The sequence below is a fragment of the Balaenoptera physalus genome (genome assembly GCF_965194825.1).
Source record: "Balaenoptera physalus genome assembly, chromosome: 18".
NCBI lineage: Eukaryota > Metazoa > Chordata > Mammalia > Artiodactyla > Balaenopteridae > Balaenoptera > Balaenoptera physalus.
Window position 1 is genome coordinate 17,717,214 of NC_138899.1, and position 23,787 is coordinate 17,741,000.

At 35.3% G+C, this 23,787-nt stretch overlaps 1 protein-coding gene across 3 annotated transcripts in view; it reads right to left on the reverse strand.

Annotated features, from left to right (window-relative positions):
- The window catches only part of GPC5 (glypican 5), a gene marked incomplete at its 5' end in the record, with an annotated part of 1,365,225 nt that overhangs the window by 764,400 nt on the left and 577,038 nt on the right, over positions 1-23,787 (reverse strand). Inside the window, one exon of one of the 3 annotated variants that reach the window (XM_082434644.1) lies at positions 1,603-15,828. The exons of the other annotated variants lie outside the window; for them this stretch is intronic. Within the exon in view, the coding sequence (XP_082290770.1) occupies positions 15,730-15,828 (99 nt within the window). The 3' untranslated portion in view covers positions 1,603-15,729. Of the gene's footprint in view, positions 1-1,602; positions 15,829-23,787 lie in introns of those variants that run through there. 3 annotated transcript variants of the gene reach the window in all.

A 23,787-nucleotide genomic window follows, 5' to 3' on the forward strand; every position in this document is an offset into this window, starting at 1 on the left:
TGACATAAATCATCTGGATCTTTGCTCTGGGTCTCTCAAGGCTGAAGTCCAGGTGTTGACCTGGCTGCATTCTCATTTGGTGGCTTGACTGGGGATGAATCCACTTCAAAGCTCCATGCCATTACTGGCAAAATTTTCTTCCAGCTGTGTGACTGACTGAAGGACCTGGCTTTGCTAACTATTGGCTGGGCTCTACCTTCCGGTCCTAGAAGCTGCCACAGTTCCCTGCCATGTGGTATGCTTCACAGACAGTTCACAACACAGCTGCTTACTTCCTTAAGGCCAGCATCAGAGTATTCTACCTCAGGAAGAACCCTAATCTCAGTTTCAGGAATTTCACCTTGATTAAGTCAAGCTCATCCAGGTTAATCTTCTTTTTGATCAACAGAATTGGGAATCTTAATTACCTGCAAAATCCTTTTGCATTGACACATTCTGTTGGCTAGAAGCAAGTCACAGATTCTGCCCAAACTCAAGGGGAGGGTATTATACAAAAGCCTGACTTATATGGGGAGGGGGAGAATTCTCTTTATGATGACTGTAATTCTCATTACAATGGGGTAGCAGTTTAACTCAGTTTAATTAAGGAATCAGATATTGATCACTAACCATGCACCAGGCACACTGACTTTTAATAACCCATAAATACTCACTTTATTTTATAAATATCCAGATAAAGATATGCTCATGAAAAGAAGAGAACACAAAGCAAGAACACAGAGTTCCATCTGGCAATTAAGGGATAGATCCTTGGAGAAAATGGGACATTAGGAGTGTTGAAGTGTTTCAAAAGTGTAGAGAGGGAATAGGAACATCGCAGGAAAAGAATAGCAAGAGCAGTGGCAGAAAGACACACAAAAGCAAGGCATGTCAAAGTCAGCAAGAGAAGCTCAGCATTGTCATAGCATTTACTGCAAGGTGGGGGATGCTCTAGTGGTTACCAGGAGCCAGGCACGGGAAGCTTTGTATGTGATTTTTAAGGAATTTAGACGCTATTCTCTAGGACAGGTAATAAGACATCTTTGAAGGGTATTAAAGATAAAACCAAAAAACTTTGGGTTGTGAGATGGGGACAGTTTTAAGTGTATTAATAAATCTGGTTAATAACTTATCTAGGAAATTGATGGTAGGGAGACATGAAGACTTATTTCAGGAAAATTTAGGAGCTTAAGCAACAACACTCAGTAACTGATTGGATGCAGTGTCAAGCAAAGAGAGAGGTGAAGCAAGAATGATCTTCAGACTATTAGGTAAGGGAATAGATGAACTGGGATATGGTAAACTGATACAACAAGAGACAAGAATAAAGTAGTAGTTTTCTATCACTGCTGTAACAAAGTACCACAAAATTAGTGCTGAATGTAAATGTGTTATCTTACATTTCTGAAGGTTAGAAGTCCAACAGCCATCTCAGGGGGCTAAAATCAAGGTGTAAACAGGACTGTATTCCTTTTTGTAGGCTCAAGGGAGGAATCATGTAGCTTTCCCTCTCCCACTTTTAAAGACTCTTGTGATTGAATTAAATCCACCTGGATAATTCAGAGTACTCTTCCTACATAAAGGTCAGCTCTTCAGCAACCTTAATTTCCTCTGTAACCTTAACTCTCCTTTGCCATATAACTTGGCATTTCCACAGGTTCTAGGGATTAGGACATGGATATCTTTGGGCAGGGGGAATTATTGTGCCTCTCATGGTCTGCTCTCAGACCTCCAGTGATACCCATCAATCCCACGTATGAAATACCTTAACTTCATTCCAATTTCTCAAAAGGTTTCTCATCACATTACAGCATCAACGCAAAGTACAAAGATCCATCTAAATCCCATCAGCTCAAAAGTCTCAAATTCCTCCCCAGATACATCAGGACAGGTATGAGAAAATAGTTACAGACATTCTGGTTCAAAAGAGGTGAAAATGTATACAAAAAAAAGAAAAAGAAGTCAGGGGTGCCAAGACATTTCACAGTCCAGTGAGGCAAACTCCAGTAGGTTTCAAGGTCTGGGAATAATCCTCTGTGCTTTTCGGCTCCATACTCTGGGCCTGAGGGTTTGCCCCCTGGGCTCCAGGCTCTGCTTCTGGATCATCATTCCTAGTTCATTAAATACAGCATATATTTACAGCTGAGTAATTTAATCAACCTGTTTCCTCCCTGTAGAATTTTGGAATTCTGACAACCTTCCTATATTTTGTATTCTGTTTCATTCCAAGCTGGCAGTGTTTGTTGGCATAAGATTCTCAAGAACTTTGTATCTCCTCTATACACTGTGAAGCCTACTCCAGTAGACAAGAGGCTTATCCATAGGTATTTCTTAGATAATCTCATCTCTATTTTCAGCTTCTACTGATATGACAGAGGTGCTCTATGAGTCACTCAATCTCTTCAAATAGCCTTTTGTGTCATACGGTACGCAGACCTTTTGATCTTCCTGAGGTGTTAGCGAAAGACTGTGTGGCCCCAGCCTTAACTCTCTTTTAGACTACAATTTCCTGAAAGCAAATCTCTTAATTTTAATCTCTTTTGAAATATGAATGAGAATTTCCCAGCTCATCATGCCCTGGTTCCCTTTTAATAATCCTTCTCTCAATTTATCTCTTTTCTCTTGTATTTTACTAGAAGCAGCAAGAAGAAACCAGGTTGACTCCTCAGAACTTTGCTGGGAAATCTCTGCTAAATGTCCAGTTTACAAGTTTTCCTTTCCACAGAACTGCAGGTAAAAATTCTGCTAAGTTTTCTGCCACTATAAAGCAAGGTTCCTCTCTCCTCCAGATTCCAATCACACATTCCTCATTTCCTTCAGAGCCCTCACCTGCAAATCCTTAAATGGTCATGCTTCTGCTGACAGTCTGTTCGTGATGACCGTGCTATCCTCTAAGATGATAGTTTGTCTCCATCTTCCTCCTGATTTCCTTCTTAGCCCTCACTAACACAGTTGTAAATATCCTTATTTCTACTAATACTCCATTCCAGGCAATCTAAGCGTATTATCTTACACACCTCGACATTTTTCTCGCCTCCATCACCCGATTCCAAAGCATCTTCTACATTTTTAGGTAATTTCGATAGCAGCACCCTACTTCCAGGTATCAGACCCTGCATGAGTGTTCTAGCTGACATGGTATACCCTAAACTTGGTGGCCTATAACAATACAATCATTACCTTACATTTCTGTCGGACAGAAGTCCAACACGGGGAATGCTGGGTTAAAACCAAGATGTCAGCACGGATTCTTTTCTTTCTGGAGGATCTAGGGGAACATCAGTTTCCTTGCCTCTTCGAGCTGGAGAGGCCACGCACATTCTTTGCCTCAGGATCGTCTTCAGACATCTTCACAGTCAGTAACTGAATCCCTGACTTTTCTTACATAGCTCCATCTCTCTCCGGCTCTCTTCTGCCGTCTCTTCCATTTTTAAAAGTTCTTGTGATCACATTAGGTTCCCCTGGGTAATCTAGGTTAATCTTCCTATTTGAAGGTTAACTGATTAACAATTCAAATTCTAGCTGCACTGTTCATTCTCCTTTGCCATGTAAGCTAACATATTCACACGTTCCAGAGATTAATATGTAGACATCTTGGGAGCATTATTCTGCCTACCATAAATAGCTAGGGAGAAATTTGATGAGTTCAGTTTAGGACAGATTGAGTAAGAGTTGCATCCAGACCTCCAAATGGCTAAGTCCAGGTGGCAGCTGAATAAACAAGTCTGAATATTTGGCAAGAAGACATGCATAATATATAGATTTTAACATCTTGCATGCAGTGGTTTTCAGAGAACTTATTTAAAAATACAACTTTCAAGGTCTACTACAAGACATTCATTATGAAGAAGGTAGGATCCAAGAATATGTATTTAGCAGTCATCCCAGGTGATTCTAATTTAGGTAGTGCTCTGATGATACTTAGTGAAACAGTTTGATCTTATTACCAGAGGTTGGATACCTATGATAAAATGGTGGAGATAGTGACAGTGTGACCCTGGTGAGGAGGGTTACTGTACAGTCAGGACCTTGGGCTACTAAAGGGCCAGGGGGAACTTAGGCACTTCAAAGCTGTATGTCATACATAACAAAATGTTAATAAATAAGAAAAGGCTGCTTTTGTAAAAAAAAAAAAAAAAGCCTTTCTGACATGCAGTGACTGAGCTGAAAGGCTTCAGAGGGGTTGTGGTATAGAGAAACAGGAAAGTAGGAAAAAAATCTGTACTGCTATATTCTAGTCTATACTGCAAACTGCAAGCCTTGTGACCTTGGGAAAGTCACTGTATCTCTCAGTAATATCATTTTTCACATCAATGTTATGTCTGTACTTGGCATATAGAGTTATGAGAATCAAATAACGTATAGCATGTGGGAGATGTCTGTAAATAACAATTGTATATGTGGATTTAAAAAGTAAAGATCTGGGGATACTATTATAGAGAAAAAAGAACTGAAAGCAGTAAGAACTCTGTTAAGAAATGAATGAAAGAAGAGTGTTGTATCAAAACTTGCTAAGTTTAATAAACCCTATTCACGTCAATCCCTCAGTGTTTCTTCTTGCTCTGAGAATGTATATTCTTTGCTTCCATTTTATCCCATTTCTTTTCTTTCTGCTATTAATGCACAGAGGGTTGTAACAAATTCTGTTCTCAAATTGCATCAGGCAATAGATGGCTCTGATTCCCAACTCAGAAAAATCTCATTTTCAAGAACTGTTTGAGACTTGACTTTGATTGCATTCAGAATGTCTTGGTTCAAAAGTCTTGCTTTTGTGTAAATAAGAAAAGCAACTTTGAAAACTACATCTACAAGTGGGAATATGGAAAAAAGAGGACGAGCTAAAGGTTATGAAACAAAATAAAACATTAATGGAGAGAAATACAAGCACAATATTACTATACACAGTATAGTAATATTTTTTAAAATATGAAAAACTCTAACCCAAAAAAGGTATATAAATGAACTGCGGTAAAGTAATAAAATTTGAAAGAGTCCAGTCTGCTAAAAATGTACTAAAGATAATTTTGAATAGCGTTCATAATATTAGAACGTGTATACTAAACTAAAAGGTCACTTTGAAACACGTGAGGAAGCCAAGCCAAGGACAGAGTTTGTTACATTATATTTACCAGCTGCTTCTTTGAAGGAGTAATTGTTGGCATTGGTCATTGAGAGGATGTAACCTCTGGTTCACCCGAGAGCTGGACCCAAGCAACACAAGGCTGTTCACCCCTACCTCGTCCTTGGATTGTACATTCTGCCCGTCGTTCCCATGGTGAGAGCTATTTCAAGGACACAGACTTGCGGGAGTAAGGTGTGATTGACACCATCTGGGTTGAATATGGGACTGAACCCAGTTAAGGCCTCTGTATAAACTTTAAGATTCTGGCAGGTGGGCATGGAGGTTTACTTGTCTCAAAGCTGCCCAAGACAAGCTTCTATGTAAGTTCCCTTGCTGATGAAAACTGCCACCTACCAATCTGGAGTGGTCTGCCTCTTTTTTGGCTTTTCCTTACCCTCTGTGTACTGGGGCCATTTTTTGAACTAAGAGCAATTTAAATTTTCTTTTATTAAAATAATATGTTTCAACCTAAGTATTCTTTTGTCTAAAAGTTTCCTAAATACTAAGAATTTTAGAATAATCAATGTCAGATTATATATTTTTAAAAATTTCAATGATGCCTAAAATTCAAAGAGCTAACAAACATTAAATAGAAGCCCCCTAAAACAATATGGTTTGTATGAAAATCGCTCACTAAAAAAAGTGCCTAGTGAAAATCAGCAATTTATAGGCCACAATATTAATCAGACCTCACATAGTAGCATTATTAGCTAAGATTAATTTCTATGACACATGATTCAACCATTTTAAGACCATCAGCTTTCACACAATCCTTTGAAGTTGATTGTTTTATTCTCCTTAATAAATATTGACCAGGATTAAGGGGGAAAGAGTGACTCATTATCTCCTTTTTATTACCCTTTCTATGCCATTGATCGTCAATTGCTAAAGTTAATTTCAAACCATTTATTGTTATTCACTTATTTTTAGCAATTTTTACTTTCAGTGATTCATTATTTGTAACTCATAGCTGAAGCCCAGCTTGTATCCATCTTTGTATACTTTCATATCTGTTGACACACAGTGGGTCTTAAAAATTTGTGTTTAAGCAAAATTAATTAATAGAGTAGAATTGTTCCGATAGGATCTTATATGTCACTACCTCCCATAGAGTGCATTGGACATCCTGAAAAGAAAATATTTATTAATAGCCTAAATATCTTATATTAGAAATGTTTATAAACAATCTAAATATCTTAGAGCATTCTAGAGTTGTTTATTACATAAAAAATTAAAAATAACTTCCTGGTAACATGGTTTCATAATAAAAAGCAGAAGGATTTGCATAAGTAATTCTCTGAAATTGATAACTGTGTGGGTGTGTATGCATATAGACACAGGTGTCTGTACACATATACATCTGTGTGAATATAGATACAGATACACACATATCTGTATCCATATTCACACAGATACACATAATACATATCTGTGTAATAGCAAGATTATGTAGACATGAACATTGGCTATGTTTCTCTAGGAGAGTTATAGCATAATTTAAAAAATTACTTCTCAATAGGTTTTTTTAATACTACCTACTTACTTAATAAGCTTGGGGATTGCTTTATGTTTTATCTCCTTTCATAAATTTTTCATACTAATTCAACACGGGAAAATTCTTTTAATGTTTACTAGAAATAAATCATTAACTTTTTTTAGTATATAGGAAAATTGAGATTGTTGAAATGATCCAAAAAGATTGCTGAATACTTTCAATGGAAAACTCAACACTGTTGGTTTATCTGATTCTATGAGTTTCTGTGTCTTTCATTGTTTTTTATCTATTTCACAGCTCTGTAAGCTGCAAGTAATTTTCTGTAGAAATGAAAATTATCCAGTGGAGTGTATTTGACTTTGGCCCTAGGGATACTGACAATTTTGCATCTATTAAGCAAATTCATTTCAGCATTACTGACTGTCTATATATGTGCCTACTCTGTGGATTTGCCTTTGAATCAGTTGAAACATCTTGCTGGTTCTTTTATTAACTAAGGAGTTAAATAAAATTATTAATGTGTCCATTTTACATTTGTATAAGAAATTATTTTTTAAAGTATCCTTTGACATTGGATTGACATAGTCTTAAGACATGCTAGAAATAGTGGATATCAAGTTTCTCAAGGTCATTTCTATAAAAAAATTCAATTTTATATAAAAAGTTTAACATTATGTTTAACAGTTCTCACTCCTATAACCATGACATTTCAAGTACATTTTATATAATCTTAGGATGATGTAAGATCTCAAATATTATTTTATCAGTGATTTCAACTACTTGATTACTTTCACTTATTTAAATCTCCAGGTCAGCATTTTCCAATAGCACCATGGAGTTAGGTGATTTTACCAGGTAGAAGTTTAGTTCCTACACTTTCTCTTTACCTTTATAGAACGTAAGAGGTTGTATAAGTCAAAGTATAGACATCTGGTGGCATGATTTTAATTTGTAACCAAATGTCTTATCAAATTTTCTAGAAATAACTCATGATTTATTCACTTTCAGAAGGGTACCACTATGTAATCAGATACCATATATATGTGAGCCCAAGTACCTCAAAAGTATGTAGAGGATATATTACATCCTCTTTACTGTCTGTTTCACAGTTCTATTTTAGGTAAGAAATAGAGTCAGTTGATGCCATTTAAGAGATCAACAGCAACAATATTGGCATAGTCTCATAAAAGAGAGTTACAATGTGTAGACAATAGTATTGATATATACTCCTCATAGATATACATTTATATATATATACACTATATATATATATAGATGTAGACATATACATCAAATATATTTATTTAGAGCCACTTAATCATTAAGTTTCAATGAAAGTGAAAAAGCAAACCATGGAGTATTTTGTTAAAAATGAATGATAAACCAATATCCTTCTGCACATACTTTAAATGAGAAGAATGTAAATCTATTTCCTTGGATGGAGTGGAATTGTGATTTCCAGTGACTAGAAGCTGACTGCCTTCACAATGTTTCTGTTCACTGAGGAGGGTGGGATACCTGACTGATTCATGAGTTGGGAACTTGAATGAATTAAGGAAATTGACAAAACAGAGCATGACTCCTTTTATGACATTACAGAAAAGATTTTGTGTTATTTACGGTACATCTATCATTTTGCCTGTCTGTTAGTACTGTGTTATTCCACTGCTGTTAAACTTCTTAAAACTCCAAGTAGTTTAGAGTCAACAGGGACTGGTACATTATATTCAATCTAAGCGGCTATAAAAGCCAATGTAACTAAGTACCTATAAACTTTAAGCACTGTTACTATCAACATGAAGAATGTAATAGGCAAAATGTTTTACACATCCAATGTGCACTACAAAATTCTGTACATAATTTTTACAGTTTTAATTTAAAAGTATACTAGTTAGATATTTCATCTACACTCTTATAGTGATAAAAATGCAGATACTGCTTAAAGAAAAAGTATCTTTCCCAAGCAACATTTAGATCTGAAAATTAGTATTTTATTTCATATTTTAATGCTTATTTGATTTTCTGGTTATAAATGTTTATGGGGATAAAATTTAAAAGAGATATTTGTATATTCTTCTATCACATACAATTAAAATAAAAAATTTTCATTACTAAATATAGAAAAGGTAGGTGTGAACTATTTATTGAGAAACATTTAATACATGGAAATTTTTTGTCTTTTGAATATCACCTCATTCTAAAAATTCACAAAAATGTGAATAAATGTTATTAGAATATCTTTGATCTTGAAATAAATATGGACCTTATGAAAATCCATCGAACAATCCATCACATTTCAAAATCAAAAGTTATAAAAATCACTCTAAATTCTACTGCTCAAAAATAATAAGAATTGCTAAACATTAGGTGACAGCATTTTATACATTCTTATACACATGTATTTAAATGGATAGTTAACTACTTAGCAGTGTGAATTAAAATGGTATAATACAAATATGTATTGTTAACTTATAAAATAAATGTAATGATCCTTGAATGAGTCAAAGAAAATAAGAAATTGAGGAAATGAAGCTTTATGCCTATTCACATGAATGTACGCAATGTCTCGATGTATGGGATGCACTGAGAGATCTTTACCTTCAAAATGATGGAAGATTAAGAAGAAATAAAAAAGCAATATTTGCTTGGAATGGAAGTCATCTTTTTTAAGTTCTGTGTTGTTAAGTAGTTGGTTGTGTAAATAATGAGAAAATTATCATTTAACTATTCCAAATGTTTTAGTTTGTTATTATTTTTATATTGTCATGAGTCTTAGCTTGGGTTGCCATAACAAAATACCACAGACTGTGTGGCTTAAACAATAGACATTTATTTCTCACAGTTCTGGAGGCTGGGAAGTCCAAGATCAGGGTGCCGACAGTTTGAATTCCTTGTGAGTGCTCTCTTCCTGGCTTGCAGTCAACTGCCTTCTTGCTGTGCCTTCAGTTGCTGGTACCTCTCACTCAGGTTTTAGGGGTCTAAAAGCATCACACTCTCTAAATTTTCTCATTGTATCTCTTGATCCAATTAACAAAGTATCAGGTTGGCACTTAGCACTGAGGAAGAAGTGTTATTTGAAAGCCTATGTTCAAATGGCCACATTTACATGAATGTGGTTTTCACTGCTGTAGGCGTGTAGAAGCAGGGATGGAAGATGTTCTGGCTTGGAACTGGTGTACTTCCGATTGGATTCTGGCATTCCATGTTGCAAAGAATTTAAAATGACTAAGTGATATGTGGGAAATAACTGAGGCCAAGAAAGAACTGTGAGGTTTAAAAAATGCAAAGAGGCAAGAAAATATTGCTGTCTATGAGGTCAAATAATATGTGTAGAGAAAATAAAATTTTCAGAGAACTGGAAAGATAAGGAATTGAAGTTAAAGGTGAGAAGAATACCAGAATTTAAAAATCTGATGTGAACTAGCCACAGAAGATGTTAGGGTTCCTGTTAGGGCAGTGAGTGTGGGTGGCCAAATTAGAATGGGAATGCATGCTACTGAAGATAAGGAAAAAACCAATAAGCTGCAGAGCCAGGCTGTTGAATGTAGTTTTCACAAAAGCATTAACTTCACTAACAGTGACAGCTGGGTGGCGGGGAGGGATGAGGTTGGGAGGGTGGGGCTCGGTGGGGGGGGATGCCTGATAGCCTCTGGTCAGAGTTTTCTTTAAATGCAGATGTGACTTCCTGGAAAGTAAGCAATTTTTGAAAAATAGAGAAGCATAGAGCCTCCTGACACGAATCTCACAGAGGTGGTGAAGTATTGATTCAGATATAGCCATGCAGAGTTAGGAGAATGCCAGCCACATCTGGCACATGCACACAGAGCTTCAGATAATTTAGATGATTCCTTTAATGCACTTTCCTTAGAGAAGGTGACACAGTGTGAATTCCTGGGGGGCTATTTACCTTTTATATTCCAGATGTTAGCATAGAATAATCCATTCATTCAAAAGACTTGTTGGATGTCAGCTATTTCTCTTTTCTACTTAGAGGATTTATTCTTCCTCTCATGGTCCATAAGAACTAAAATGTTTCAGACAGTGCAAACCATCAAAATATGCTTTCAATAAACCTGAATTTTCAGAAAACTTTCATGCTGTATTTTATTTGCTTCAATGCTCTAAAAATTTTCCCCCTATATAGTTTTTCTGAATATATTTTTTAAACTTCAGTGGTTTGGTGCTCACACACTTTACCCTTTGCTGAATCCTGTCCACACCCCACTCTCTCTCTCCAAATGAAAATATCCATAGACATACAGCCAGTTAGGATCAAAGACTAGACTTGACTCCCAGCCAAGACCCATACTTCCCCATAACTCTTCCACATCACCTCCAGCCCAAGCGGTTTAAACATTTTCTTTCTTACCCCCTTATTAGAATATGTACACTAAGAAACATGTGACATGATACAGCACCCTGGTTTAAAAAAAGTTGAAAAGTAATTTTAAAAGAGCTCAAGGCTCTACTTGTATTTTGGTAATATCTGAAAGAGATACATAATACAAAACACAAATCTTCACATTCCTCTTCTTTCATCCATTTTCCTCTTTTCTTAAATCCCTCTGAGTAACTTCACCACCACACACAAACTATGCACATTTTTTCTCTGCTAGAAGAAAACTCCCCCAGACCTAATCCAAATGCATCTCTCAGCCTACGGCCCCCTTCCCTACTGCCTTTCTAGTCCTGATTTCCTCTTATAGTTGCACTGATGTGGCAATGCTAAAGAGCCAACCATTGTCTGGTTTTGGTACAAGGATGACGCTGGCCTCATAGAATGGGTTCGAAAGTGTGTACAATTTCTTGGAATAGTTTCAGAAGGATAGGTGTTAACTCTTCTCTAAATGTTTGATAGAATTCGCTTGTGAAGTCATCTGGTTCTGGACTTTTGTTTGTTGGGAGTTTTTTAAACTACTGTTTCAAGTTCAGTACTGGTAATTGGTCTGTTCATATTTCCTATGTTTTTCTGGTTCAGTCTGGGGAGATTGTACCTTTCTAAGAATTTGTCCATTTCTTCTACGTTGTCCATTTTATTGGCATATAGTTGTTCATAGTAGTCTCTTATGATCCTTTGTGTTTCTGTGGTGTCAGATAAAACTTGTTTTTCATTCTGATTTTGTTGATTTGGGACCTTTCTCTTTTTTTCTTGATGAGCCTGGCTAAAGGTTTATCAATTTTGTTTATCTTTTCAAAGAACAAGCTTTTATATGTGGAATATAAAAAATACAACAAACTAGTGAATAAAACAAAAATGAAGCAGACTCGGATATAGAGAGCAAACTACTGTTTACCAGAGGGGAGAGTGAAGGGGGGAGGGGCAATATAGGGGTGGGGAAAAAAAGGTTATTTTGGGATTATATACAACTATGTGTGTGTAACTTTTGAAAGTTCCAAGCACTATAGAATTTAAAGACTCTTTCACTCCGTAAAAAATAAATTAAAAAATAATAAGAGAGGGCATGTGATCTAATAAAAATATATTTTTTTAAAAATGCCAATCACCTGTTAACCACCAGCAGTAACTTTCTGGAGAATAGGAATGGGAAAAAACCTGAGTAGGCAAAGCCACAGTCCTTTCTATGGAGCAGAAAGAAGGAGCTCCTACTAATCACATACATTAACAATTTTATCCTCTAAAGGGAAGCTTTATATAAGAGAAATTGATTATATTTGTATATAGCAGTACTGTAAATAAAACTCTAGCTGACATGTTATAGGCTTATCCATGATATGAACCCAAGGGAACAAATTTAATGAATCAGTATTTATAAGCTCTTTTCACCTATGTCTTGTGGTTTTAGCCACTGATTTCAGAATGTTGCTGAAAAAAATATATTTCTTCCTAATGTTTGATTTCATGATCCCATGTTGACAAATCTCCATATTGGATTTCAATAAGTCCACAAAAGTTAAATATCTACTTTTAGCCCACTTTGATTTTCACAAGTTTAATTCCAACTTAATAATATAAAATGTGTAAAATAATCTGGCATTAGAATGTAGAATATAGTAAGTATTTGGCAGATGTTGCTTCACTTTCCTCGTTTCTCATAATGAAAAAAAATGGCACAATTATAAAATTTTGTAGGAAAAAATATGAAACTGTTGTCTATTAATTACCAACAGTTTAGGAAAGACAATACCCTCTCCTTGTTAGCTTAATATTGAGGCATTAAAAATTATATGCCATATACTTGTTGATTAGGTAAACTACATTTTACTAAGGATTTTTTTTTAGAATTTTATCTTTAAAATAACTAAAACATCTTGAAGTGTCACCAAACAGAAGTGAACATTTAATAAACACCCTGCTGTAATAGTTACAGAAAATCGCTTGAAGGTGGTCACTGTACTAGGTTTTATAAATTTTAGCTTTGGTCAAATCAGATCACCGGAAAGCTACAAACTTGAACTATATTGCCTTTGTTGTTAACAGAACTGCCTTCTCTGAATTAAGTTTTGAGGTCATGCCCCAATTTTTTTATGAAAGAACAATACAAGAAGGAATCATATGAAATCTATTTTGTCACTTAATACAAAAATATTATTGAGGAATATTGTCACTCAGAAGCTCATATATAACATCTCAGGAAAGGCATTATATCCCAATTCAGGGCTGGGAAAAGCTTTTCTCCTTCAGAGGCAAGCTTCTCCTTTCATTAAGGTGAGAAACGACGCTATCTTCATTCTAACATGAACTACTAGGAAACTAAACCTAACATTGTAATTACTACCCAGTTTCTTTTGGACTGAATACTTGTATTTCTCTTTATCTTGGCCTTGGTTTTCTACATATTTATAACTTCCCTATACTAATGTTTTATGTCTAATTTCATTTACTTTTTGTTTTACACTGTATGTTTACATTGCAGTGTCTTATGTTTTATAAAACAATATAGACATTATATAATTGATGAAACGCTTAAGCTTTGTCTAGGCACAAAAACTATTTTCGTTAGAATTGTTTAGTCAGCAAACACATAGAGGAGTGAATTCAACTTTCATATGCTTTTCCTATATATAATACTTCATATTGAATTATGCTTTATTTATGCCTTGGGATAAAATACAAAATTAATAACATAAAATATCAGTATCTTACTAGGGTCAAAAGAGAATACAGTAAGTCCCCTACATATGAACGAGTTCTGTTCCGAGAGCATGTTCCTAAGTCCAATTTGTTTGTAAGCCCAACAAAGTTAGCCTAGGTACCCAACTAACACAATCGGCTATATAGTACTGTACTGTGATAGGTTTATAATACTTTTCACACAAATAATACATAACAAACGAACAAACACAAAAAAGTAGTAATGTACAGTAAAGTATACAAAAGCACAACCACTTGTAGAGAATGCACGCACGTGACATTGTATGCCAGACATGTGAACTAACTTACGTGACTGGACATGCAAATGCGACTTCGCATCTCTGAAAGCTCTCAACTTGAAGGTTCGTATGTAGGAGACTTACTGTATTTAATTTTTAATCTCCCTTTCCTACATCTGAGAATGTAGAACTACAGGTAGAAACCATTTGTAAAGTTCATCCTCACCTGGAGTCCTTAGAGTACAACCAAATTCACATATTTTTGTAGAAATAAGTAAACTTCTGACATTCATACTTGACTCTTTAAAAAGCTATTTATTCAGAATTATTCAGCAGTTATTATGTCTTACTCCTTGTTATGTTCTGTGAATAAGATGAAAGATGCTATCCAGTGGGTAACATAGACAACTAAATTAACAATAGAGGCATCCATAGGGGTCTATGAAAATAAAAAACAGAGCCATCCAGAAGAATCTTAAAATGAGTATTCCTCCTGTAGAGAACACTTCCTGCAAAGGCATATGTATAAGTGCTGTGGTGTAAGGCATCACGGGTCATGGGGCACTGCAGGAAGTTGGATATAGTTAAAAGAATTGATATGGTTAGAAGAATGTGTACAAGATGGGTACTAGTCAGTAGATGAGCCTGGAGAAGTGCTCAGGACTTATTTGTATCTCATATGACAAAGGTCAGAGTTTATATCAAGGACAGGGAGAATGAATATCATTTTTCCAAGGGATTATCAATCAAAATTATATTTTTAAAACATTATAGTTGGCCCTCTGTATCTGCAGATGCGGAACCACAGATATGGAGGGCGAAGGGCTGACTGTAAGGAACTTGAGCATCCACGGATTCTTGTATCTTTGGGGGTCCTGGAACCAATCCCCCACGGATGCAAAAGGACGACTGTACTTTGTAAGGTGAAAGAGAGATTGAACTTGAATAGGAGTGGCACAAGGAAGATTAATGATGAGGATAAGGTCCCAATCACTGCTGGGGCGGTGGGCATGAAAATCAAAGGTTATAAGAGGAAATGAAAGAAAAAGAATTGTCAGAATTTGAGTGAAATGACCTAGAAAGAATAATAAGGATTGGATTACATGGTGATTCACTGAGATAAGAAATTTAAAATGGGAGAAGCTTTGCAGCATAGAAGATTTCATGTAGCGGTGGTTTCAGTTTGAGGAATGAGTAATATATTCAGGTCAAGGTTTTAGCAAACGATTATATGCACAGGTCTGAAGCTGAGCAAAGAGCTAGAGGCAGAGGCTTCAAAGTCATTAGTTTAACTGGGAGTTGTTGCCATGGATGGGAATGAGATCATCCAACAAGTATGCAGAGAGGAGAGAAAATGGAATTGAGAGCAGAATCCGATGGAGTACTAGGGTGCTTTATCTTGGTTTATTTTGATTTTCCTTACCGGCCTACTATGAGAGCTAGTCAATGTGGGCATATTCATATTTTCCCCACTTTCATGCCCTCTGTGTTTTGCTTTTATTTTCCAAGTACATGCTACAGCTTGTCCTTGGAATACACTTTCCCTGTCATGTCTTTCAATTTACATATTCTTCAAAGATCTTCTAAAATCTCTCCTATGCCTCTAAATAGGTATTACTTCTCCAGTCTTGCCTTTTTTACCTATATCCACCCCCATCCAAATCTACGGTGCATCATTGCCGCCTCTCTTTTCCTACACCCTCAGGTTTCTTGCTCTCATGTCTTCAGAGTTCAAGTTCCTGAAAGCTTTCCACTCTTGCTGTCTCCTCTGTCTGCAGCAACCTGCCTTTGCTTCCACTGTTCACACAGTTTCTCTCCTCAAGGTCTCCACTTGTGATGTTCTCGCCTTGGGCTGAGCACTCACCAGCTGTTCACACAGTATGTGGTGAATTGAATTAGCCTGGAAGAGATGAGGAAACGAAGAAAGGGAGCAACTGTAGAAAGCTGGGGTTGGAAAGCATTTCTGGCAGTTGTGATCTTTGTAGTCTTATATAAGAGGGTGTTAAGTTTTACAAACTCTTCGGAAGTGGAGGATAATTTTATTTTTTTTTTAATTTTGAATCTGTTTGCAGAGCAGCATGCTGTTTTTATGTTAGAGGTTTTGGAGAGTCTGATGGAAATTCTGACATCCTCCACACCTCAGCACAGTTTTTCATTCCAGTATCAATGTAGGGATTGGAACTTGTTGCAAGAATTTTTTAGAAATACCTTGCTCTGTAATCCAGTACAACTTGGCCAGCTGTAATGACAGTGTCCTAAATAAAGGTCAAATGCCTGCATTAACTCTCCAGAACTTTCCTTGATTTATTCAGTGTTTACTAAGCAAAACATATATAGCACTGTACTAGGACTTGTAGTATACAATATACTAGTATATTTATATAAAGCTAGTATGAAATAAGGAAAATATGTATTTAATGTTCTTTTGAGGTTAAAATTCAATTGAGGAAGAAAAGGAAAAAAAAAACCACATTAAATACTTTAGCAATTAAGATTTATTGAGCAATTTTTTATAGAACCAGAACAAAAACCTAAGGATAAAAGCACAAATAGGATATCCTACCTCCAAGATGCTCAGGGCCCAATAACAGGAGAGTCATATGTTAACACGCAATTACAATACACTGTCATAAACAGTATAATGGGGAGGGTTCTCCTGACTTCATTGTAAATGAATTTACAATAGATAACTACAAATTACCTGAACCAAAACAGCTTGGAGAGGCCTCAAGAAGATTGAAAAAAGTTTTGACTCATCTACAACTTTAACATCTGCCTTTAACACCAGAGTTCAGGCAGCTGCACTGAGGAAAATCATCATCCTGCAGCAGGGAATTATATCTAAGCCAGGTAGAGTCAACAGGTACAACAAGTACAAATAAGAACTAAAGAAAAGGCACTGACTCTATAGCATAGAGTCCAGAGTGAAAACACAGATGGACCCACCTTTGTCCAGTAAAGCCATGCTTGGTTAAATGCCTTGGAAACTGGACCCAATAGGCTTTTTCCCTCTCACTTGAATTCCTGAAGGACAATTTTATGTAGAGATTCTTAATCTAGTCTCCAGCCCATGATAATCACCATTCTATACTCTGTTTTTAGAAATTAGGCATTTTTCAATTCCACATATAAGTGAGATCATGCATTATTTGGAAACTGAAGACTGGATTAAGGATCTCTTCATAAAATAGTCCTTGAGGAATACAATTGAGAGGGAAAAAGCCTATTGGGTCCAGGTAGAAACTCAGAGTGGCTATGGGACATCTCTCTTTTCTGTTGAAAGAAGTATGGCTTAAATCTAGATCTCTCTCTAGTTATGAATGAGTTAACTGTTTTTCACAAACACATAACATCAAAATATTCAGTATTCAAAAATGACACATTTATGAAAAGGATTTAACATATGAAACAGAAGAAAGCCAGGAAAAATCACCTTTTTATTCACAAAAAGATACAGAACCATGACTTTCAAGAGAGTAGAACAATATGCCATAGAGAGAAAAATGTCTTTGAGAAAGGCAGGTCTGAAAAGAGAGTAGGCTCAAACAAGACTAGAATACAAGGATAGACAAAATCCAAAATAAAAGAAAATTTTGCCTTGAAGCTTACTATGAGTGCAACTACTGTTTTTTTTTTTTTAATGCTTGATTATTTTTGCCTATTTATTTATTTATAACATTAACTGTAATAAAATTAGCAAAAAACAATTCTAAAATGAATTATAAAAATAAATATATAAATTATATAAGAAGAAAAGTATATTATTTTCCTTTGGGATTTAAAAGACTAAGTAAATAAATACTTAATTATTTGCCAATGCTCACCGAAGTAATGTATAAATTTAATGGGGAATTTTTCAGCTTTTGATCTTAAACGTTAAATTTCACCTGGAAGAGTCATATTGAAGAGAGTCAAAGAAATTTTGCAGAGAGATGAGGTAGTTTTGTAATGAAAATAATTAGTTGGCCTTCATTGGTGGCGCAGTGGTTGAGAATCTGCCTGCTAATGCAGGGGACACGGGTTCGAGCCCTGGTCTGGGAAGATCCCACATGCTGCGGAGCAACTAGGCCCGTGAGCCACAACTACTGAGCCTGCGCGTCTGGAGCCTGTGCTCCGCAACGAGAGAGGCCACGATAGTGAGAGGCCCGCGCACTGCGATGAAGAGTGGCCCCCGCTTGCTGCAACTAGAGAAAGCCCTCGCACAGAAACGAAGACCCAACACAGCCAAAAAAAATTAAAAAAAAAAAAAATTAGTGCTGCACAAGTATAAGAATAGACAAAAATCAATAAATTTTTTACATGACTGAGTTTGGGATTTCAAGTCAGTGGGATAAGAAAAGCTTAGGCAGCAGTCAATGCTGGAACTAGGGTAATTGGTTAATTAGTTGGAGAAAATAAGGTTAGATTCTCACACACTGAAATAATTTCTTATAAGACAAGGGATTTGTTGCTTTAAAAAAATCCAGAAGAAAATATAGATATTTATCTTACCTTGAGGTGGAGAACACATTCAAAGACTAAAATACAAGAAAAATTCATAGAGGAAAATACTGACCAATACGACTTCACAAAATACCAAATCATGTCATTCACAATAAAAGACGTGCTGCCAGCTAGACAAAAATTTGCAAGACATAATAAACACTAAATAGAAAATTCTTGCATATCAATAAGAAAATGTCTTTAAGTAAAAGGATAAAACCCATGAAGCACAACAAAAAGTATAAAATACTATAGCAGAGGGATCATACAGATTGAAAGAATAAAGTGGTTGTTTTAGGATAAATGCTTTAACATGCATTCATGTGTTTCTGACATCATTTGTTCATATACTTTCATTTTTTTAAATTTATTATTCAGATATGATTGACATACAACGTTGTGTAATTTTAAGGTGTACAACTGTTAGTTTGATTCATTTATATATTGCAATAGAATTACCAATATGGTGTTAGCTAATACCTCTGTCACATCACATAATTATCATTTCTTTTTTGTGTTAAGAATAATTAAGATCTAGTCTCTTAGCAACTTTGAAGTTTATAGTACAGTATTATTGTCTATAATCGTTGCTGTGCATTAGATGTCCAAGACTTATTTATCTACTGACTGTAAGATTATATCCTTAAACTACATCTCCCCAGTGTATCCGTGTAGCTTGTTTTATACCTAATAGTTTTTATCTCTTACTACCCTACCCCTATATCGCCACTTCTCCTTCCCTCTCCCCACTGGTAACCACTAGTTTATCCTTTATTATATCTGTGAGTCTGCTTCCTTTTTGTTATACTCACTAGTTTGTTGTATTCTTTAGATTCCACATAGAAGTGATATTATACAGTATTTATCTTTCTCTGTCTGACATATCGCACTTAGCATAATGACCTCTAAGTCCATCCATGTTGCAGCAAATGGCAAAATTTCATTCTTTTTAATGGCTGAGTAGTATTCCATTGTGCATATACATATATGTGTGTGTGTGTGTGTGTGTGTGTGTGTGTGTGTGTGTGCAGATATATATACACATACACATATACATGCCACATCTCCTTTATCCATTCCTCTGTTGATGAACACTTAGACTGCTTCCATATCTTGCTGATTGTAAACAATGCTTCTATGAACATCAGGGTGCATGTATCATTTCAAATTAAGGTTTTTATTTTCTTCAGATATACACCCAAGAGTGGAATTTCTGGGTCATATGGTAGTTCTATTTTTAGTTTTTCTGAGAAACCTCCATACTGTCTTCCACAGTGGCTGCAACCAATTTACATTCCCATCAACAGTGTATGAGGGTTCTCTTTTCTCCATATCCTTGTCAATATTTGTTATTTGTAGACTTTTTTGATGATAGCCATTCTGACAGGTGTGAGGTAATATCTCATTGTGATTTTGATTTGCATTTTCCTGATGATTAGTGATGTTGAGCATCTTTTCATGTGTCTGTCGGCCATTTGCATTTCCTCTTTGGAAAAATGTCTATTCAGTTCTTCTGCCCATTTTTAATTGGGTTGTTTATTTTTTTGATGTTAAGTTGTATGAGCAGTTTACACATGTTGGATATTAATCCCTATCAGACATGTTATTTACAAATATTTTCTCCCATTCAGTAGGTTGTCTTTTTGTTTTGTCAATGGTTTCCTTTGCTGTGCAAAAGCTTATAAGTTTAATTAGGTCCCATTTGCTTATTTTTGCTTTAATTTCCTTTAGGAAATATATCTAAAAAAATCTTGCTATGATTTATGTCAGAGTGTTCTCCCTACGTTTTCCTCTAGGAGCTTTGTGGTTTCCAGTCTTGCATTTAGGTCTTTACTCCATTTTGAGTTTGTTTCTGTATATGGTGTTAGAGAATATTCTAGTTTCATTCTTTTACAAGTTGTCCAGTTTTCCCAGCACCACTAATTGAAGGACTGTCTTTTCTCCATTGTATATTCTTGCCTCCTTTGTCATAGATTACTTGACCCTAAGTGTGTGGACTTACCTTTGGGCTCTCTATTATGTTCCATTGATCTATGTGTCTGTTTTTGTGCCACTACCATACTCTCTTAATTACTGTAGTTTTGTAATATAGTTTGAAATCAGGGACTGTGATTCTTCCAGCTCTGTTCTTCTTTTTCAAAATTGTTTTGGCTATTCAGGGTCTGTTGTGTTTCCATACAAATTTTAAAATGTTTTGTTCTAGTTATGCAAAAAACACCATTGGTATTTTGATAGAGATTGCATTGAATCTGTACATTGCTTTGGGTAGTATGATCATTTTAACAATATTGATTCTTCCAGTTCAAGAACACAGTATATCTTTCCATCTGTTTGTGTCATCTTCAATTTCTTTCATCCATATATGTCTCATATTTTTCTTATAATTTTCCAAGTACAGTTCTTTTGCCTCCTTATGTAGGTTTATTGCTTGCTATTTTATTCTTTTTGATGTGATGGTAAATAGGATCATTTCCTTAATTTCTCTTTCTGATAGTTCATTGTTAGTGTATAGAAATGCAACAGATTTCTGTGTATTATTTTTGAATCATGCAACATTACCAAATTTATTGATGAGCTCTAGTAGTTTTCTGCTGGCATCTTTAGAATTTTCTATGTACAGTATCATGCCATCTGCAAACAGTGACAGTTTTACTTATTCCTTTCCAGTTTGGATTTCTTCTATTTCTTTTTCTTTTCTGATCGCTATGGCTAGGACTTCCAAAACTATGTTGTATAAAAGTGGCGAGAGTGGGCATCCTTGTCTTGTTCCTGGTCTTAGAGGAAATGCTTTCAGCTTTTCACCGTTGAGTATGGTATTAGCTGTGGGTTTGTCATATATGGCCATTACTATGTTGAGGTAAGTTCCCCCTATGCCCACTTTCTGGAGAATTTTAATCATAAATGGGTGTTGAATTTCACACACACACGCTTTTTTAATGTTGTTTTCATTTATTTAATCCATTAAGACACCTGAACAAAAAATACATGTATATCTGATTACAGAGAATACTCATCTGTATTTTTCTTCTCTTCTTGAATCCATCACAGAGAAAATACCTCACTAATTGTATTTTTAAAAAACTCTACTGACAGCATTGGATGGAATAAAATTGAGAATCCAGAAATAAACCATTACATTTATGGTCGATTGACTCTTGACAAGGGTGCCAAGACAATTCAACAGGGAAAGAATAGTCTTTTCGACAACTGGTATTGGGACAATTATATATACACATTCAAAAGAATGATGTTAGATTCTGACATTATATTATATACAAAAAAAACCTCAAAGTTGATGAAAAACCTAATTGTAACAGCTAAAAGTGTAAAACTCTTAGAAGAAAATATAAGTAAAAATCTTCATGACCTTGGATTAGACAATAGTTTTTTATATGTGACACAAAATTTCAAGCAACAAAAGAAAGAGACACATTATACTAAATCAAGATTAAACTGTTTTGTGTTTGAAATAAACCAATAAAATGAAAAGACAATCCACAGAATGGGAAATAATTTTTACAAATCATATATCTCATAAGGGACTCACATTCAGAATACATAAATAACTATTACAAGCCAACAATTAAAAATGGAAAAATAATTTGTAGCGTTACTTCTCCAAAAAAGATATACAAATGGGCAAGAAGCACATGAATAGATGTCCAACATTATTAGTCACTTGTGAAATGCAAATAAAAACAACAATGAGATGCCATTTCACACTCACCAGGATGGCTATGATCAAAAGATGGAAAATAACAAGTGAGAGTGAGGATGTGGAAAACAATCCCTCAAAGGTACAGCTGGGAATGGAAAATGGTACAGCCACTTTGGAAAACAGTTTTCCATTTGTTCACCAAAGTTAAACACAGAGTTATCAAATGCCCTAGCAATTTCACTCATAAATATATATTCATGAGAATTGAAACCATATGTCTACCCAAAACTTGTACACAAATGTTTATAGTGTAACTGAGTAGGACCCCATGGGGCCTTCCTGGGACAGACCAAACCCCTGCGCCGTGTCCTCTGCCTGCCTCTTTTCTGTATAAAAACTTTAACCAAAGAATAAATTTAATCAGAGAAGTGAAAAGAAGACAAAAAAAGGAAAACAGTCACGACAAAATAATAATAGTTTAACCATTAAACAAAGTCAAGGACCTTTAATTCCTCCTCAAAGGCTAGAGATAATATTCTAAGCCATATCCTTTGAGCTGGTTTGCAGATACTGAAACCCCCACCAAGTGGAAGAAGTTAACTACTTGATGACCAGACTGTAGCCATGCATAAGCTGCTCTGTCTTGCACAATTCCATTAACTGGCCTCAAGGAAATGGGAAAAAAACGACCCTGGAACAGAAGATTAACTGTACTTAAAAACAATCAAGATGATCTGATCAGACCACCACATGACCAATTTCAAGATGATAGAGCTAACTATGCTGTTCTACACATAGCCTCCCCTACCACCTGTGAACCCCTGAAACTCCCGTTTAAAAGCTCTTGCCCCTTAATCAACAGTTGGGAGTTGGTTCTTGGACAGGAGTCCACCTTCTCCTCAGGTTGCCAGCCTCCTGAATAAAGCAATCTTTCCTTTCCTACCAACACTTGTCTCTCAAGTATTGGCTTTCGAGTGGCGAGCAACCAAACCTGAGCTCTGTAACAATAGTACCACTATCCATAATAGCCAAAAAGTGGAAACAACACAAATGTCCATTAGTTGGATGAATGGATAAACAAAAAGTTTTATGTCCACTTTTTATCAGTCATAAAAGGAATGAACTACTGATACATGCTATGAGATAAATGGATCATGAAAATATTACGATGTGAATAAAGCCAGACACAAAAGGTATTATATGATTCAACTTATATGAAATATCTAGAAACAGCAAATCTATAAAGACAGAAAGTAAATTAGTCATTGTCAGGAGTTGGGGAGAGGAGTAAGAATTTGTTTGTGGTGATTATTACACAACTTTGTAACCACTGAATCTAACCATTGAATTGTACATTTTTAAAGGGTGAACTTTATGGTATGTGAATTACAGCTCAATAAAAACTATTAAAAATGAAAATAACTTAGGTCTATTCCAATAATGCAAGATTGTTCTAATATCATAAAATCAATTAATGTAATTCATTGCATTAACTATTTGAAAGAGAAATTCTTATCTCAAAGTATGCACAAAATTATATGCTTTTTAAAACATGCAAACAAGGATAGAATACAGTTCCTTTAATCTGATTATAGGTAACCATAAAAACCTACAAAAAATACCATAATTACTAAGGATATATTGAAACCTTTCCTTCTGTGATCAGAAACAAGAAAAGATTCCCCAGTTCAATAAGAGAGGAAAAAAAAGTGCCTATGT